This window comes from Anomaloglossus baeobatrachus, chromosome 6, assembly GCF_048569485.1.
Source record: "Anomaloglossus baeobatrachus isolate aAnoBae1 chromosome 6, aAnoBae1.hap1, whole genome shotgun sequence".
Lineage (NCBI taxonomy): Eukaryota > Metazoa > Chordata > Amphibia > Anura > Aromobatidae > Anomaloglossus > Anomaloglossus baeobatrachus.
Genome location: NC_134358.1, coordinates 110,800,879 through 110,816,202, shown reverse-complemented (window position 1 = coordinate 110,816,202; position 15,324 = coordinate 110,800,879). Strand labels below are relative to the sequence as shown.

General features: G+C 43.0%; 1 protein-coding gene across 1 annotated transcript in view; it reads right to left on the bottom strand.

Annotated features, from left to right (window-relative positions):
* Window positions 1-11,021: 11,021 nt before the first annotated feature.
* The window catches only part of JPH1 (junctophilin 1), a 156,104-nt gene continuing 151,801 nt past the window's right edge, over window positions 11,022-15,324 (bottom strand). The window contains exons 5-6 of the mRNA XM_075353163.1: window positions 14,815-14,911; window positions 11,022-13,064 (exon numbers count right to left, since the gene is read on the bottom strand). Coding sequence (XP_075209278.1) covers window positions 14,831-14,911 — 81 coding nt within the window. The 3' untranslated portion in view covers window positions 11,022-13,064; window positions 14,815-14,830. The remainder of the gene's footprint in view (window positions 13,065-14,814; window positions 14,912-15,324) is intronic.

The following is a 15,324-nucleotide window of genomic DNA, read 5'->3' as shown; positions in this document are numbered from 1 at the left end:
CAGGGCAAGAAACATGCAAAAAAAAAATGGGGAAAAGAAAATTAAGACGTTGATATTAATATGTAGTATATCATAATGTGGTCGATTACAACATGAACAGTGGAATAAGTCATTGGAAGAACAGAAGGAAACTTTGGAAAATGCAGGATTACTTGGGACGGCCTAAGCATGGTATGGATTACCCTGCACAATTGTAAAAGAAAGTTATGTGGAGGAAGAAGTATGTGATAAGAAAGACGATGTATTGTGTTATGCTTACTACAAGTCTCTGCCACAACAACTGCCCTGTAATGACGCCGAGGGTCCACGTTATTCTACCTGCCCACACTGTGCCCAGCAAAACACACCCACTGCCATGTACTGTGCTTACTGTGGGGCGACCCACCTCTTGCCCACACCAACCTGTATTTCCACACCCTCCGCCCCCTCTTATGTCACCCTGCCTCCACTCAGTGGCGCAGTTACCCATGTGGTAAGATCCTCCCCAGATGGCCATCTTGGTACACCCAATATGCTGAGTACACCCAGTCCCAGCCCTGTTTCCCTATATCTATTACTGTTAGCTGATGGAAGTTACTACATTCCTCTGGAACACATAGCAAACACTATTGTCAGATGCTGATTTGACCTTCTTTATGGACGGCTCATGATTCGCGGATAAGACAGGACGGTTTCACACAAGTTACTCTGTTGTGGCGCCTCTGGATATCATTTTTGCGGAACCATTGCCTCCACACAAGTCAGCACAGGAAGCAGAACTTATGGCTCTCATTAAAGCGTGCAAACTGGCAGAAGGAAAAACAGCCAATATCTACACGGACTCCAGATATGTGTCTCTGTGGGCACTACGAGACTACAAAACAGCCAGTGGAGCACCAATAAAGAACTCTGAAGCTGTTGCAGCATTGATCACAGCTCTCAAACTACCAACGGCCATGGCAGTCAGAAAAACTAAAGCATACGGGAAACTAAACTCAAAGAAAGCTGGAGGGAATCAAATAGAAAAATATTTTAGGGGGGGCTGTGAGAATACAAAATATCTTTTTATGTGCTTTTCTACTGTGAGATATATATCTTTCTATATGCGTTTTCTATAACTAAGCTTTTTTGTATATGAGTAACAAGATAGAGACTGTAAACATGTGTACACCAAGATCAGCAGCTGATGTCATGAGACAAGGGAATATAATGAAAATGTTGATAACAATGACCGGCTGCATCTGCGCAAGTCCAAATTTATGACTGTGAGTTATGTGACAGGGACTCTGCAACTTTTAGTGAGTCGGAAAACTTGAGGGGCTGGAGAGACAGTCCTAAAAATGAACAAACATCACAGGCTTTCTGCATATGCTTTTAATAACCAATGGCATACTTGGAAATTTTGCTAAATGATTAACCCATTACTATTCTATAAAAAGGCTTGTAACAGTAAAGCACGACACACATGTGCACCTTCACTGAGAAGGAATTTATACCAGCTACCTTGTGTGGTCTGAATTTCTCTGCCGGCGCTCAGTGATCTTCAATTTGAGATTTCAGCAGACATTCACTCTTACGAAGGAGATTTCCGAAACTGTGGAATTTCTCCTTAACACATTAATTTGGCTATCTAATGCATAAATTTGACTAACAACTATTTAGCATATGATTCGTTATGCAGATTCTTGCCATGTCACTGCATTGTTACTGTTTTGCTACTAAAAATCTAAATTTTAACTTGAATTATTTTGTGTGTATTTTGTAAATCCATCTTTGTCTTGAAACACTGCCTGAATCCTCCTGGGCATGTGCTCAATCATATTCAAGAATACTGTATGTCGACCAAAATCTGATCCCAGATCTTTTTTACATGTTCCCAATGTTGGTGCATACTGGTCAACTCACCTGGGTACATTTAAAGCTTTTTCTTCAACTCTATCTATTTCAACGTTTTGGATGTAGTGTGTTTTCGCTGCGTCCAAAACACTGCGTTGTACAATTCAAGCATAGTGGACCCACTATGCTTGTTTTTTCCGCAGCAAACACTGACCTGTGGTGTGGCTTTCCAAGCTGCAGCATGTCAATTGTTTGCTGCGGATTCGCATGCGTCCTCCATAGGGAGAACACAAGCGAGAGACAGTGCACTGAACTCTGATCGTGGGTACAAGCAGCTGCAGTCTCAGTGCATTCTCCTGCAGAGGAGACTCGTGGCCCCACAGCTCAGGACCTGCTGTCTCCAGGACGCAGTGAGTCCTGATCGTGGGCACATACCCTAAGTGTTTGACTGAGTTGAGGTTTGGGGAATGTGTGGGCCAATCTAGCTCTTCTACTTCATTATCACTGAACCATTCCTTCATAAATTGCAACATATTTTTCGGCCTGTTGTCCTACTGGTACACTATGTTGTCCTTTTCATAACCATAGTACTCGAGTGTACAAAGTAACTCCTCTTGTAGGATACTCACATATAGCTCAGCATTGAGACCACCATCGATCCTGGTCAATTATCCAATGCCTTTGACTGTGAAACATCCCCATATCATCAGGCTTATTGGCTTCACACGAGACGATCTATCGTGCGATTGCATGAGCGATCGTACCCGTCCCCGTCGTTTGTGCGTCACGGGCAATTAGTTGCCTGTGGTGCACAAAGTCATTAACCCCCCGTCACACATACTTACCTCCCGAATGACCTCGCTATGGGCGGAGAACATCCTCTTCCTGAAGGGGGAGGGACGTTCGGCTTTACAGCGACGTCACATGGCAGCCGGCCAATAGAAGCAGAGGGGCGGAGATGAGCGGGACGTAAACATCCCGCCCACCTCCTTCTTTCCACATTGCCGGCGGGACGCAGGTAAGCTGAGTTTGTCGTTCCCGAGGTTTCACATGGAGCGACGTGTGCTGCCTCGGGAATGATGAGTCAGCAGTCACCCCTACATCAGCCAAAGGGATACTTGGTTCCACCTGGTTCATCATAGCATCGCCCGGGTTGACTCACAGCTACTATCTGAAAGTGAGTAAAAACCCTGAAAACCATTGCTGCTTGTGTGTGAGTTCTTCTGCGACCTGTGGTACTACACACTTACACTGGGCCCTGGGGCCAGCCTCACTCTCGTGAGGCCATAACAACTGACTGCATTTACCATCAACCCCAGGTGCTCCCTAAACTGCAGTGGCGGTCACCCCCTGTCCGCAAATACCAAGAGTGGCGTCACAATTCCCATAGAAGTTAACCTGACTAACCCGTGGCCAGAAGAATCCAAGCACGTGGAGTCTCTGAAGACCCTGAGGCGACCTGAAGGTAATGCGGGGCTCCACACACACAACTTTCCGATCTGCACGAAAGTGCAGACTTTGGAAAACTACAGCAGAAATATTCCTATTTGGGGAGAAACTTCAGGAAAAATGCTGAATGAATTTACGAGCTGAGTTTTAACCCCTTCATGATATATGATGTACATTTATATCATATGTTGTGTCCCGGCCTTTGATCTGGGCTCACACGCCGAGCACATGACGACTGATTTAATCAGTTATCATCTGCCTCTAGCAGCCACGGACAGATTTGTTAATTAGCTAAATCTCGCTGTCAATAACTGATAGCAACACTTAACACGCGCCGGCAGAGGGAAACGTCATTCCCCGCAACCAAGCGTGTGAAGTGATCATGGTGCACCGATGAGTTGACATGACAGCCAGGGGTCAACTGATGATCCCTGTGTGTGCCATGACGATCTTCCTGTGTACGCCAGCTGCGTGCGGCATTCATAGGAGATTGTGATTTCTGCTATACAGAGCGGTACTGATGCTGATACCCTGCTCTGTATAGCACAATCGATTGAACAATTGCAGCTTCACGTCCTCTAAAGGGACTAAGTACAATAAAAAGTGGTAAAAAAAAAAATAAATAAATAAAATATGAAAAAGATAAAAAACCCTTCTAAAGTTCTGCTCACCCCCATTTGCCCCATTTAAAATAAAATAAACAAAAAGATACAAATATTTGGTATCACTGTGTTCAAAAAAGTCCAAGCTATTAAAATATAAAATAAATTAAGAAGATTGGCAAATAACGTAAGAAAAAAAAAAATGAAAACAGCAGAATCTGCAAGGAGTAAGTACGTTCTCCCCGTGTTTGCGCGATTTCCTCCCACACTCCAGAGACATACCGATAGGGAATTTAGATTTTGAGCCCCAATAGGGACAGTGATAATCATGTCGGTAAAGCGCTGTGGAATTAGTGGCGATATCTAAGTGAGTAAAATAAAAAATACATTATGCAATATTGCAATAAAAGGCGATCAAAACATCTCATCTATGCCAAAAATGGTAATTAGTAAAAAAAACAATAAGCCCTCACACAGCCCCAGATCCTAAAAAATAAAAGTGTTACCTGTCTCGGAAAATGGAGACAAAAGTGAAATTTTATTTATTTATTGCACTTTTTTTTTGCAATTTCAACGCACTTGGAATTTTTTGCCCATTTTCAAAAGTACAACTCGTCCCTAAAAAAAGCAGCCCTCATACGACTATAATAGAAAAAAATAAAGTTATGGCTCTTGGAAGAAAGGGAGGAAAATAATAAATATGGCCATGGTGTGTGGGGGTTAAAAAGAAAATACAAAAATTCACCCTAAGAAAAAAAAAAGGGAAAAACATGCACTGTGGCTTTTGCCACTACAGTAAAATATTATGTTTACTCCACCCACCCCGCCTAATAAAGTGGCCTTAAAAAAAAAAAAAGGTATAAAATCCGCTACAAGGCCTTAATACTCAATGCTTGTGAATCTGCAAAGTCAATGCATGGTTGTTAAAATTGGACACATTCTCGGAAATGTTGGACTATTTTACCCATTCTTACATGATGTTCTGATGGAGAAAACTTGTAACCGCACATTTCCTCCTTCTACTGGATGTTGACATCTCTGGAGAAAGCTTTTCTCCTTCTTGGAGCGTTATATATTTAACATATGAGCGTATTTAAGCCAATGTGTGAAATGCGTCAGTGCACAATTCTCTTTTACTAGTCATGGCCATGGAATGTGTTTGTTTTAAGCACAAAGTCACAAGAATGACTGATACACTTGTACAATGTCAATATTACAGGCAACAAATCCCATATAGTAGTAATCAGGTTTTCTACAACTGTTGCTTCTTTTTAGTACTTTGTTGTGTTTCTTTTTATTTAGCATTTGGGACAAATACAGAATGTGCAAAAGCAAGATAATCAGTGTGCACCTAGCAGTCATCCCTAGAGATGAACTGAATACATGTAACAATGTCCGGATAATAGAGCAGTATCTGCTGCAAGTCAATGGAGACTGAAATGCTGACTATGGTTTTGTATTCCATGGTCTGATATGCCGTAATTAACACTATAACATAACAAAAATGACAATATTTACCATGCTTATTCGAAAATAAGACAGGGTCTTATATTTTTTTTCTCCAAAAGATGCGTTGTGAGACACTGAGTATAACAGCCCGAGTGGAATGCTATAAAAAAAAAAATCGCATTCCACTTGGACCCATGTTACTCTATGGGGCCTTTCCCATCTGCGATTATTTTCTCAGCCCTAATCGGACCGAGAAAACAGTTGTAGCATGTTGCGGGTGTAATCTGATCTGTATTCACTCATGCCCATACAAGTCTATGGGTGCGAGTGAAACATCGCACTGCACTCGGATGACACCGGAGTGCAGTGCGATAATCGTATCAGCTGGTAATGAAGGAGATAGGGAGATTAACCCCTCCCTCTCCTCCGCAGCTGTGATCCATTCGCACAGTGTCATGAAACTCAGCTTACAATCACAGCACAGCAGGAGCCAAGGGTCATTAGCCTATCACATCCAATACACTCACATCGGATGATTGTGTGGCCCCAGCCTCAAACAGAAAAAAAAAATCAACATTTATTCAAATATAGTTATGATCAAAAACCTTTGCTCTCCTGTCAGCAACCCATTCACACATCATGTCTTCAAGCTCAGGAAAGCAGTGTTGCTGACCTGATCCACACTCGCCCCTTCTAAGCATTTCCCTTTTACCTGTTGATCGAAGTTATTGTACTCTATTTTCAGTCCATTTGGATATCCAACATCTTCTTTTTGCAGAAAGTAGTTAGATTTTCGCCCCCTGAGTTTTCCAAAATTCCTTTCTTGTACTCGATGGAATGACGCTTTCTTTTTGCCCCCATGGTGTCTGGGGGTCAATATACTAGTACGGTATATTTCTTGCTCATCTGTTTACATACGGTACTGTACCGTAATATATGGAGGACAGACCTTTCACTAAGAAAAGCAGACACCCTCAAAATAATAACACTCTAGAGGGTGGTCTTTCACCTTTTCTCGCGCTTGTACATTCAGCACTTTGCTATGCTCAACAGGGCAGAGAGAAGTGCGTGTGCGCAGGGCCGCAATGAAGGCCTCTGTGTGGATGATGTAGGAAGCCTCATCCACACGGAGCTGGGAAGGAGGACGGCGACGAAAGGAAGATCGGAGGCTCTGCACAGAGAGCAGTGACGCCCATTGGACTGGACCGCCCCGCAGGTGAGTTTAATAAAAGCTGTTATTTAGGTTATACAGAGCGGCCTGGACTCTTATATACAGTACAGTATTCTAGAATACTGTATATAAGGGCTTACTGGTGGTGGCCGCAGCTTATAGGGGACAAATCTGGTGACAGGTTCCCGAACGTTTTTTTTTTCCAAAGTTTTGTTTTTCACCCATTGTTCCAATCCTGCCCTTCTTTCCCATGCATAAACGGATACAAAAACAGCAGACGGAGCCTGATAAAGAACATTTTTATTGGATCGCGTCAAGTTCTGAAAACCATAAGTTAAAACATTTTAGGTACAGGATTATAAATAAGGGAACTTGTAAATAAAGACTTATTTTTCCACAGAAAGAAATGTTTAAGGAGACGACATTTCATTGGAAAGTATATTGGCAGACCACTCGCTGTCCAAAACGTAGTGTACAGTATAACAACCAATTATAAATAGCATTTTATGTAAAATACAGCTGTGCACATCTTTAGAAAAATACCAACATTTTCTGTTTCAGCTTTGTTTTTATAAAAGCCTATAAATCAATCGTACATAGAAATGTAGCCAACATGCTTATTAGTGGTTTATTACCCAGTATTATCTTCAAGGAAAAATAAGGGGCCGACATTTATAACAAACAAGGTTTCAGTAAGAAATGTAGAATCCCCATCAAAGAGGCGTCTGCGCTATACAGGAGGCAACCAAGTTGTCAAATATATTTACACATACAAAAGTCGAAATAACAATTTAGTGTCTTCTTCATTACTCTGTAGCTAAAACTAGAGAACAATATGTTAATAAATATACAGTGTTTCTCAATACGGGCAATCACACGAAAGGGGTGAGAAGAAATCTATATATATAAAAAAATATGTATCCTATCCGGAGATGAAAGGGGTAAGCTACATTCAGGGGACATAGCTGATTATTTGAAACGTTCGGCAATTTTCCAAATGGTATTCTGTATTGATTTCTCCGAAGTTTCAATACCCTCTATTTGCTGTGATTTAGTAGGATACTTTACTGCTTTCTTTTCATGAATGACAGCAAACAGATTTTTAAAGGAAACCGGTCACCGGATGTTTATAATGCTCACCTAACCGGAGTAGACACGTAACCGACATAACACACAAGCTGACATTGAGGTCCTGCGCAGGTGCACTTTCATCTGCCCTTAGTAGGGCAGATCAAAGTATTGTAGTGCGCCTGTGCAGGACCTCAATGCCGGCTAGTGTAGATGACGTAGAACGTGTCATCTACACTAGCTTCAGAAGAAGAAGGACAAAGATGGCAGAAGGAGGAGGCACGGACCCGGAGAACAGAGACACCCATCCAACTAGTCTACTCCACACTGACCTTTAGGTATTATAAATATCCAGTGACAGGTTCCTTTTAAGAAGTTTTCCCACCCGTGTTTCCAAAGTGGCCGGATGGAAGGGATGGTTGTAAATGAGAGAAAAAAAAAAGAGGCATGCTGTACCACTCCAAACCCGTGGACTGGAAGTTATAAGGTCCTGTCCACAGTCCCCTTACCAATAAGGACGTGTCTTGGCTGTAGAATCAGGTTACTGATGGACTGGACAATTACTTCAATCCCAACGAAGATCACCACAGTAGCAATACTGGTCAGTAGAGGGTATTAACAACTTATGTTTTTTTCTTTTACAACCATAATTGGCTAATAATTTCTGGCTTCTTTGGCAACCTGATGGAAAACCCTTTTTAAAAACCTAATACCAAAATTCTATAACTTTTCATTACCCCTTTAACACTGTTTCCATTCATATTCTAGATTCCTTCACCACATGCTTATATATGACACTTCAAAGGAGAGCTAATAACGGTAATACTCAGCTTTGCATTAAGCCATGCAGACTACTTCAATTTGTTACAGATAAACCCAAAAGATCAAAAAATAGGAAACACTCTTCATGAAGATAATCTCTATTTTAGAACTAAACTCTTTTTTGACTAAAAGTTTAAACGTGAAAATATTTTCCCAGCTTACAAAAAAAAATTAATAAGAAGAAACCCCTCATAAATAATAAAAAAACAAAAAACATTCTAGTAAACATGCTCCAAAATATAAAAATATTATATGTGCTCTGCCACAAATTGCACATGAAATCAGGGGGTGAAGCCTGGATTTAGAAATCCATTAAAGACACCAATGTTAGAGGCTGACTCCTACTTCAGGTAACAGTACAAGTAGGCAGATCTCACAGAACAGGAGACACGCGCCATCAACTTCTGATCCATTGCTTCCTTATCACCAGCAGACCCTCAATGGCTGCAGTCTGTATACATTTTGTAATATTACAATCTCACCAAACAATGGGGAAAGGAGAGACATAAGTGCAGACTAGACAGTATAAAGTCGTAAAGGCAAATGTAGGGCATCCAGTGAGTTTGGTGCCTGCGCATGATAGTCACTGGGCATGACTTTGTTGCCTCAGCTACTGTCTTGCTTTTCTTATTGGTTGGGGGAGTAACAATCCTTTTCACAGGTTGAATTGTTCCAGTGCAGTTGGGCCAAGAAAGGCAGATCCTAAATTAAGTGACCTTTTTAGAAAGCCAAGCTAGGCTGAAGATTGGCAAAGTTGTACACCAATTTTTGTAGCACTGTGGCTACTACAAACGAGCATCTGGAAGTCAAAATACTCAGACCTAAGCTGAATAGAAATATTAAGATATGCCACCACCAATATCAGGTCTGAGACAACTTTTTTAACCCTATTCGTATCATGGATTCATACTATCACACCCATAGCCAGCTGTGGGCTCATTCTGTAACGTAATAAACTAAACAAGCAGAGAAGATTGGGCATCATGGCAAGCTGTACTATGGAGGTATTGTGCCTCACAAATGCACCATATACCCTACAGACGTTATGCATATTACTGCACACAGAGGACCTGGAGGATCTGCCAGCGACAACAGGGCACCGCAAGCTAAAAAGCTTGTCTGATGCTGCTCACTTCTGTACTGGAGTTATGACCCCACATTCCGGCCGAGATGAATGCAGGTATTAGAGCAGTACACAATACCTGCAAATTGTGCTGACTTCTTGGACGTTATGTGGGGTCATAATGTCATCAGTAGTGATGAGTGAGCACTACCATGCTAGTGTGGCACCCCTGAGGCTTCAGTCGCCACAGAGATACTGCCTCTCAGCCAGAGGTGTAGTATCCCATTCCCGGGTAAGGAGGAGAACACAAACCGGTATACATAAAACACACACTCTCACTCAGCAACACCCCATCAGACTGTGTTAAGGGCCCAGTGCAATTAAGCTAGTAGTGGCACAGTCCGAGATCAGGCTGGGGGGGTGGACCCTAGTTAGTGAGAGCAGCCTGTAGAAAGTGGAGAGTCGAGTAGGAGCAGTGGAGGAGTCAAGACCTGTGGTCTGGAGCTGCAGCTGCTCGGCCCAGGCACACGTCAGAAAGGGTCCTAGAGCCCACAGGAAGCGATCATACTCCCGTGGCATCATTCCACATACAATGTACCGGAGGGACTTGGCCGCAGAAGGGGACCGGCCCCTCAACTAGTGGAGAACTTCACGACTCAGCTAGCTAACAAGAGGCTGAGGTTACTTCAAGTGCCGAAGCCAAATCCACACACAACCAGTGAAAAGGTGACCATATAGTGCGAAAGGGATAGAGCTTGAAGCCACCCGAGAGGGCCCGCGGACACCGAATTGGGGCTCTGTGTGTTCAGGCGCGGGACAGGCAGGAGAAGTCAGCGCAGGAATACGGCCAGAAAAGGAACACAGAAGGGTGTAACGGGTTATGCCTCTGAACTATCCGAGATTGGCTGGGGCCCATTACAGCAGGACTCCGCACCCAGAGGGCAGCATTTGTCTGGGCGTGCTAACCTGGAACTCTGATGTGAGTAAAAACCTTGTGACTGCATCCCTGTGTCATCCGGTTATTCCCTGCGCCTCCGGCACTGTGCCCCGCCATTACAGACTATTACCCCCAACAGCCCTGGGGCCCAGCTCTACCTGTGGAGAGCTACTCCAACTCTGATGCATCACCACCGACCCCAGGGGTAACTGAACGGCAGCGGAGGCACTCGTCTTGCCGCACACCACAGGTGGAGTCACGACATCTCCCCTGTAAATAATCCCCACCATCAACATAAGCCATTAATTATAATGACACCGCCGTGGTCATGGAACTGGGCTCTGTCGCTGTAACATCCTGCGAACAGCACAGATAACAGTTAACCTCCAGGCCCCGCTGCGGGCATGTCACTAGGGTGCTCGGTACTCGTAAAGACTAGAGCAGTTGGATACTCGGATGGGCGTGACCCGAGTACCTGAGTTTAGTGGAACTCAATGGGGAACTTAAGCTTTTTTTGAGGGAAATATTCAAGAAAAATGCTTGAGTTTCCCATTGACTTCCATTATACTTGGGTGCTCGAGTCGTGCCCATCCGAGCGTCCAACTGCTCTAGTCTTTACGAGTACCGAGCACCCTAGTGACATGCCCGCAGCGGGGCCTGGAGGTTACTTGTTACCGGGCCGGCTCTGTGTTGAGTACCGAGCACCCGATCATGGTAGTGCTCACTCATCACTAGTTACGAGTACCAAGCAGCCGAGCATGGTAGTGCTCACTCCTCACTAATCAGCACAAAACATCTCTGATGTGGAAGTGAACGGTGCCAGGGAACCCCTTTAATATAATATAAAGCTATGAAATTTGCCTACTTGCCTATTATGTCTGAAATAAAGGAACAATTAAATAAAATGTATTTTACGTCTAGCCTACTCCTACTTCTAGCATCAACAATTGTGATCGGCATCAATATAATCTGTAATTTATGCTCATAATAACATCTTCACAATTTAGCTGTAATATGTATTGTATTGCCAGAAATAACATTATGTTTATGTGAATTTAATACAATATCCAAGAACAAATCTTTGTGCAAAAGGAAACTGACAAAAATAGCACTCATCTAACCTTAAACTAAAAAAATACATTTTAAAATTGTTTTTAGTTACTTGCAAATTTTATTTCAATATATACGGTATATATATATATTTGTGAGTGGACAAATTTCTATGGGTTTCTGTACATTTACCTAATGTCGTGAGCAGAATATTTTTCATATTTCATATTTTCATATTTCAAAATATTAAATACCCATGCCTATATTCTTAGAATGGTTATATAAGCCCTCTTCTATACAAAAAATAGATTTCATAAACTAAAACTTTGCATTTCAATAGGATTCATCTTAAAATAAAAGCATCAGACTAGACCTGAAGAAACGATCACACGAGCCAATCTTTGTGCCTTCAAATAAATAATGTGTTCACTGTGTGTAGGTATTCGTTCATATAGAAGTATATATATATATTTATAAATTAGACCGCAGGCTTGTACAAATAAGAGTACAATGTAGGAGCCAGCCTGGTTTCTCTTAAACTACAAGCATGGAAGCAAATTCATCAACCTGAATTATACACTTAAGTGTTAAGAGTCTGTGGCTCCGGGGATCTGTCCAGCCCTTAGTTATGTACATATCCATACATATATTGACAGTGCACGGTACCATGACGTAGATTCAGGAAACTAACAAAAAAATGGTAAAAAAATGAAATAAATTAAAGCGGACACACCGTGAAGTGCTGCCGGGGCACAGCAGAGGCCGATCTGGTGTATCCTCAACATATGAGAAGAAAACCCCATCTCACCCGGCGTCTAATGAATACTGCTTCTGTTCACAAAGTTGCGCTTCTTCACCGTGTGCAGACAAATAAGCATTTTCAAAAATAAAAGTGTTTGCTAAATTACTTTTGAAAAATAAAAAAATATAAATAAAACAAAAAAAAAAAAAATCACAAAAAACTGCAATAGATGTAAATTTGCAGATTTTATCTATCAAAGAGGTTTTGCGTCCCCCGGTTACCCGACACTCGGGCAAGTAATTATGGCTATACATGCTCATGGAGATTAGCCTCTATGCACAAGCAAATGAAATACTATCTTCCATAGCGCTGCAGGAGATGTTAAAAGCAGCAGGTAATGGAATAAGACTGGTGAGTGATGCTGCTAACTATTTCTTCTGAGATAGGAGAAAACTTTGGAACTGCATCCACAGCAACTGAATCCTCTGAGCACATTCCTCTGGCAGTCATTTTCCCTATCTCCCCTCTATAAACGTCAGGCGGCAAAATAGTAAGGCAGCTGTTAGCTTCCATCAACGGAAAGTGCCGGTCTGGTGGTGGCCGGTGGCCTCCTTCACCGCCTAGGCTGTTACAGCAGATTGTGTTTTGCCTTCCGACACGGTGACTGGCCTACCTTTCTGTGGAATTCGAGACTGGTAAATTACCACCAAACAGTCAGATAGGCCCCGCAGGCTCACATACATACACATTTTTTTATATTTTTATTTTTTTAAAGTAATTGATCTTGCTTCCAAAAGTTCAAGCCTTCTCTTTCCCGTACCATAACAGAACAGGTGCCAGCTTATGACACTAGTAACGGGAACCGTGTGCCAACATCTCTCGCTGTCCAGACGTCACTGCAAGAACAGAATTACATATAAAAAAAGTCAAATTTGATGCTGCATCAGTCTAAAAGGACTAAAAAAGCTAATAAGCCTTTTGGTATCATTTTACATATACTCAAGTTATACAAAACGTGTCAAAAAATTACTATGCACTGCATTTATTATTGTACATTCCCCATCAATCACCTGCACCACTGATTGAGGTTGTGTAGTCTTTCTAGCAGACACTAGTGTAGTAACCTGAACTCTGAAATGACCGAGATAAGTCATAATGGTCTATAAAAACGACAAACGGGTATAGTAAATGCATGCTGAGCCTATCTGTACCTATCTGATCCGTCCTTGTAAATAAGCACTTGTCCCTTTTGTCACCCCCACATCATTGTAGATTGTAACGTCTTACTAGCAGGGTTGTCATTAATTTTGCTTTAATTTTTGTATCTTCTATAAGTGTTACCGTATTTTTCGCTTTATAAGACGCACCTGATTATAAGACGCACCCCCAAATTTGGTGAGGAAAAGAGAATTTTTTTTTTTTAATGTTAAATGGGGTCCATCTTATAATGCCCTCTAACAAATCATATAGGGTATATGTCCCTCATAGCCCCCCATCCTAAAATTAGCCCCCTTATATTGAATATAGCCCCCTTGTGATGGCACACATTCCCCTGTGCTGCCTATAGCCCCCTATGGATTGCATACATTCCCCTGTGCTGCCTATGGCCCCCTATGGATTGCATACATTCCCCTGTGCTGCCTATGGTCCCCTATGGATTGCACACGTTCCCCTGTGCTGCCTATGGCCCCCTATGGATTGCATACATTCCCCTGTGCTGCCTATGGTCCCCTATGGATTGCACACGTTCCCCTGTGTTAGATAACACCCCCATGCTGCTGCCCATGGCCCCTATATAGATCGCACAAGTCCCCCTGTGTTAGATATCGCCCCCATAGTGCTGTCCATGGCCCCTATATAGATCGCACAAGTCCCCCTGTGTTAGATATCGCCCCCATAGTGCTGCCCATGGCCCCTATAGATCGCACAAGTCCCCCTGTGTTAGATATCGCCCCCAGGCTGCTGCCCATAGTAAAATAAAACCCTCTTTCCTTACCTCCTCCAGCGTTTATGTCCTGTCTCCCTCCGTGCTTCTGTTCTTCCACTTCCTGGTTCTCAGTGCGGTCATGTGATCGGCACAGCAGACTGAAATCTCTGCCTGCCTGATCACAGTGGAAGCAGGGACACCGGGGAGAAACGCTGCAGGGGGTAAGTAAAGCTTTTTTATTTTAGAATGAGCAGCAGCCTGGGGGCCAAATCTAACACGGGGGGGGGGGCATGTGCCATCACAGGGGAGCGCAGGCTCATATAATATGCACCGCTCCCCCAGCCCCTCACTGCGTGCGATTTCAGCACCACCGGAGATGGACAGCGGCTGTGCATATTATATGAGCGGGAGCAGGAGATCAAAGGCTGCAGCCCGCAGCGTTCACCTGTGCTCCAGAGGTGCTGCCCCCACCTCCCCTGGACGCTGCAGTGTACATATATATATACCCCCCCCGTATATTCGGCTTATAAGACGCACCCCCTACTTTCCCCCAAAATTTGGGGGAACAAATGTGCGTCTGATAAAGCGAAAAATACGGTACTTATGAATGTTTGTTTGTATATGAGCCTCTGAATTGTAAAGCGCTGCAGAATATGTTGGTGCTACAGAAATAAAAATTATTATTATCTGTAAAAGTACATGAGGAGGAAAGTCATTACCTGTACCAGCATCCGATCAGGTGAGAAAATGAACAAAAAGAATTGCCAAACCCACGTTTAGAAGCATAACCAGGGCGATCATAACTGAATTAGGCCCCTGCAAATAAAGGAAACATTATTTTACTGAAACTTTGTCCATGTCAATCAAATAAAAGCCAAAATTATGAAGCCCAACATTAGTATAAAGTAAGAATAATGACCCGATATTAAGCGAAAAAGGGCAGGGCATTTTATGTTAATTAACTCGTTGTGCCTGGTACTGCAGCTCCAGACGTTTGGTAGTGGCCGTGCCTGGTACTGCAGTTTCTGATATTTCGTCCCGGCCATGCCTGGTAATGCAGCTCCAGACATTTGGTTCTGGCCACACTTGGTACTGAAGCTCCAGTCATTTGGTAGGGGCCACACCTGGTACTGCAGCTCCAGTCATTTGGTAGGGGCCACGCCTGGAACTGCAGCTCCAGACATTTCGTACTGGCCGTGCCTCGTACTGCAGGTCCAGACATTTGGTAC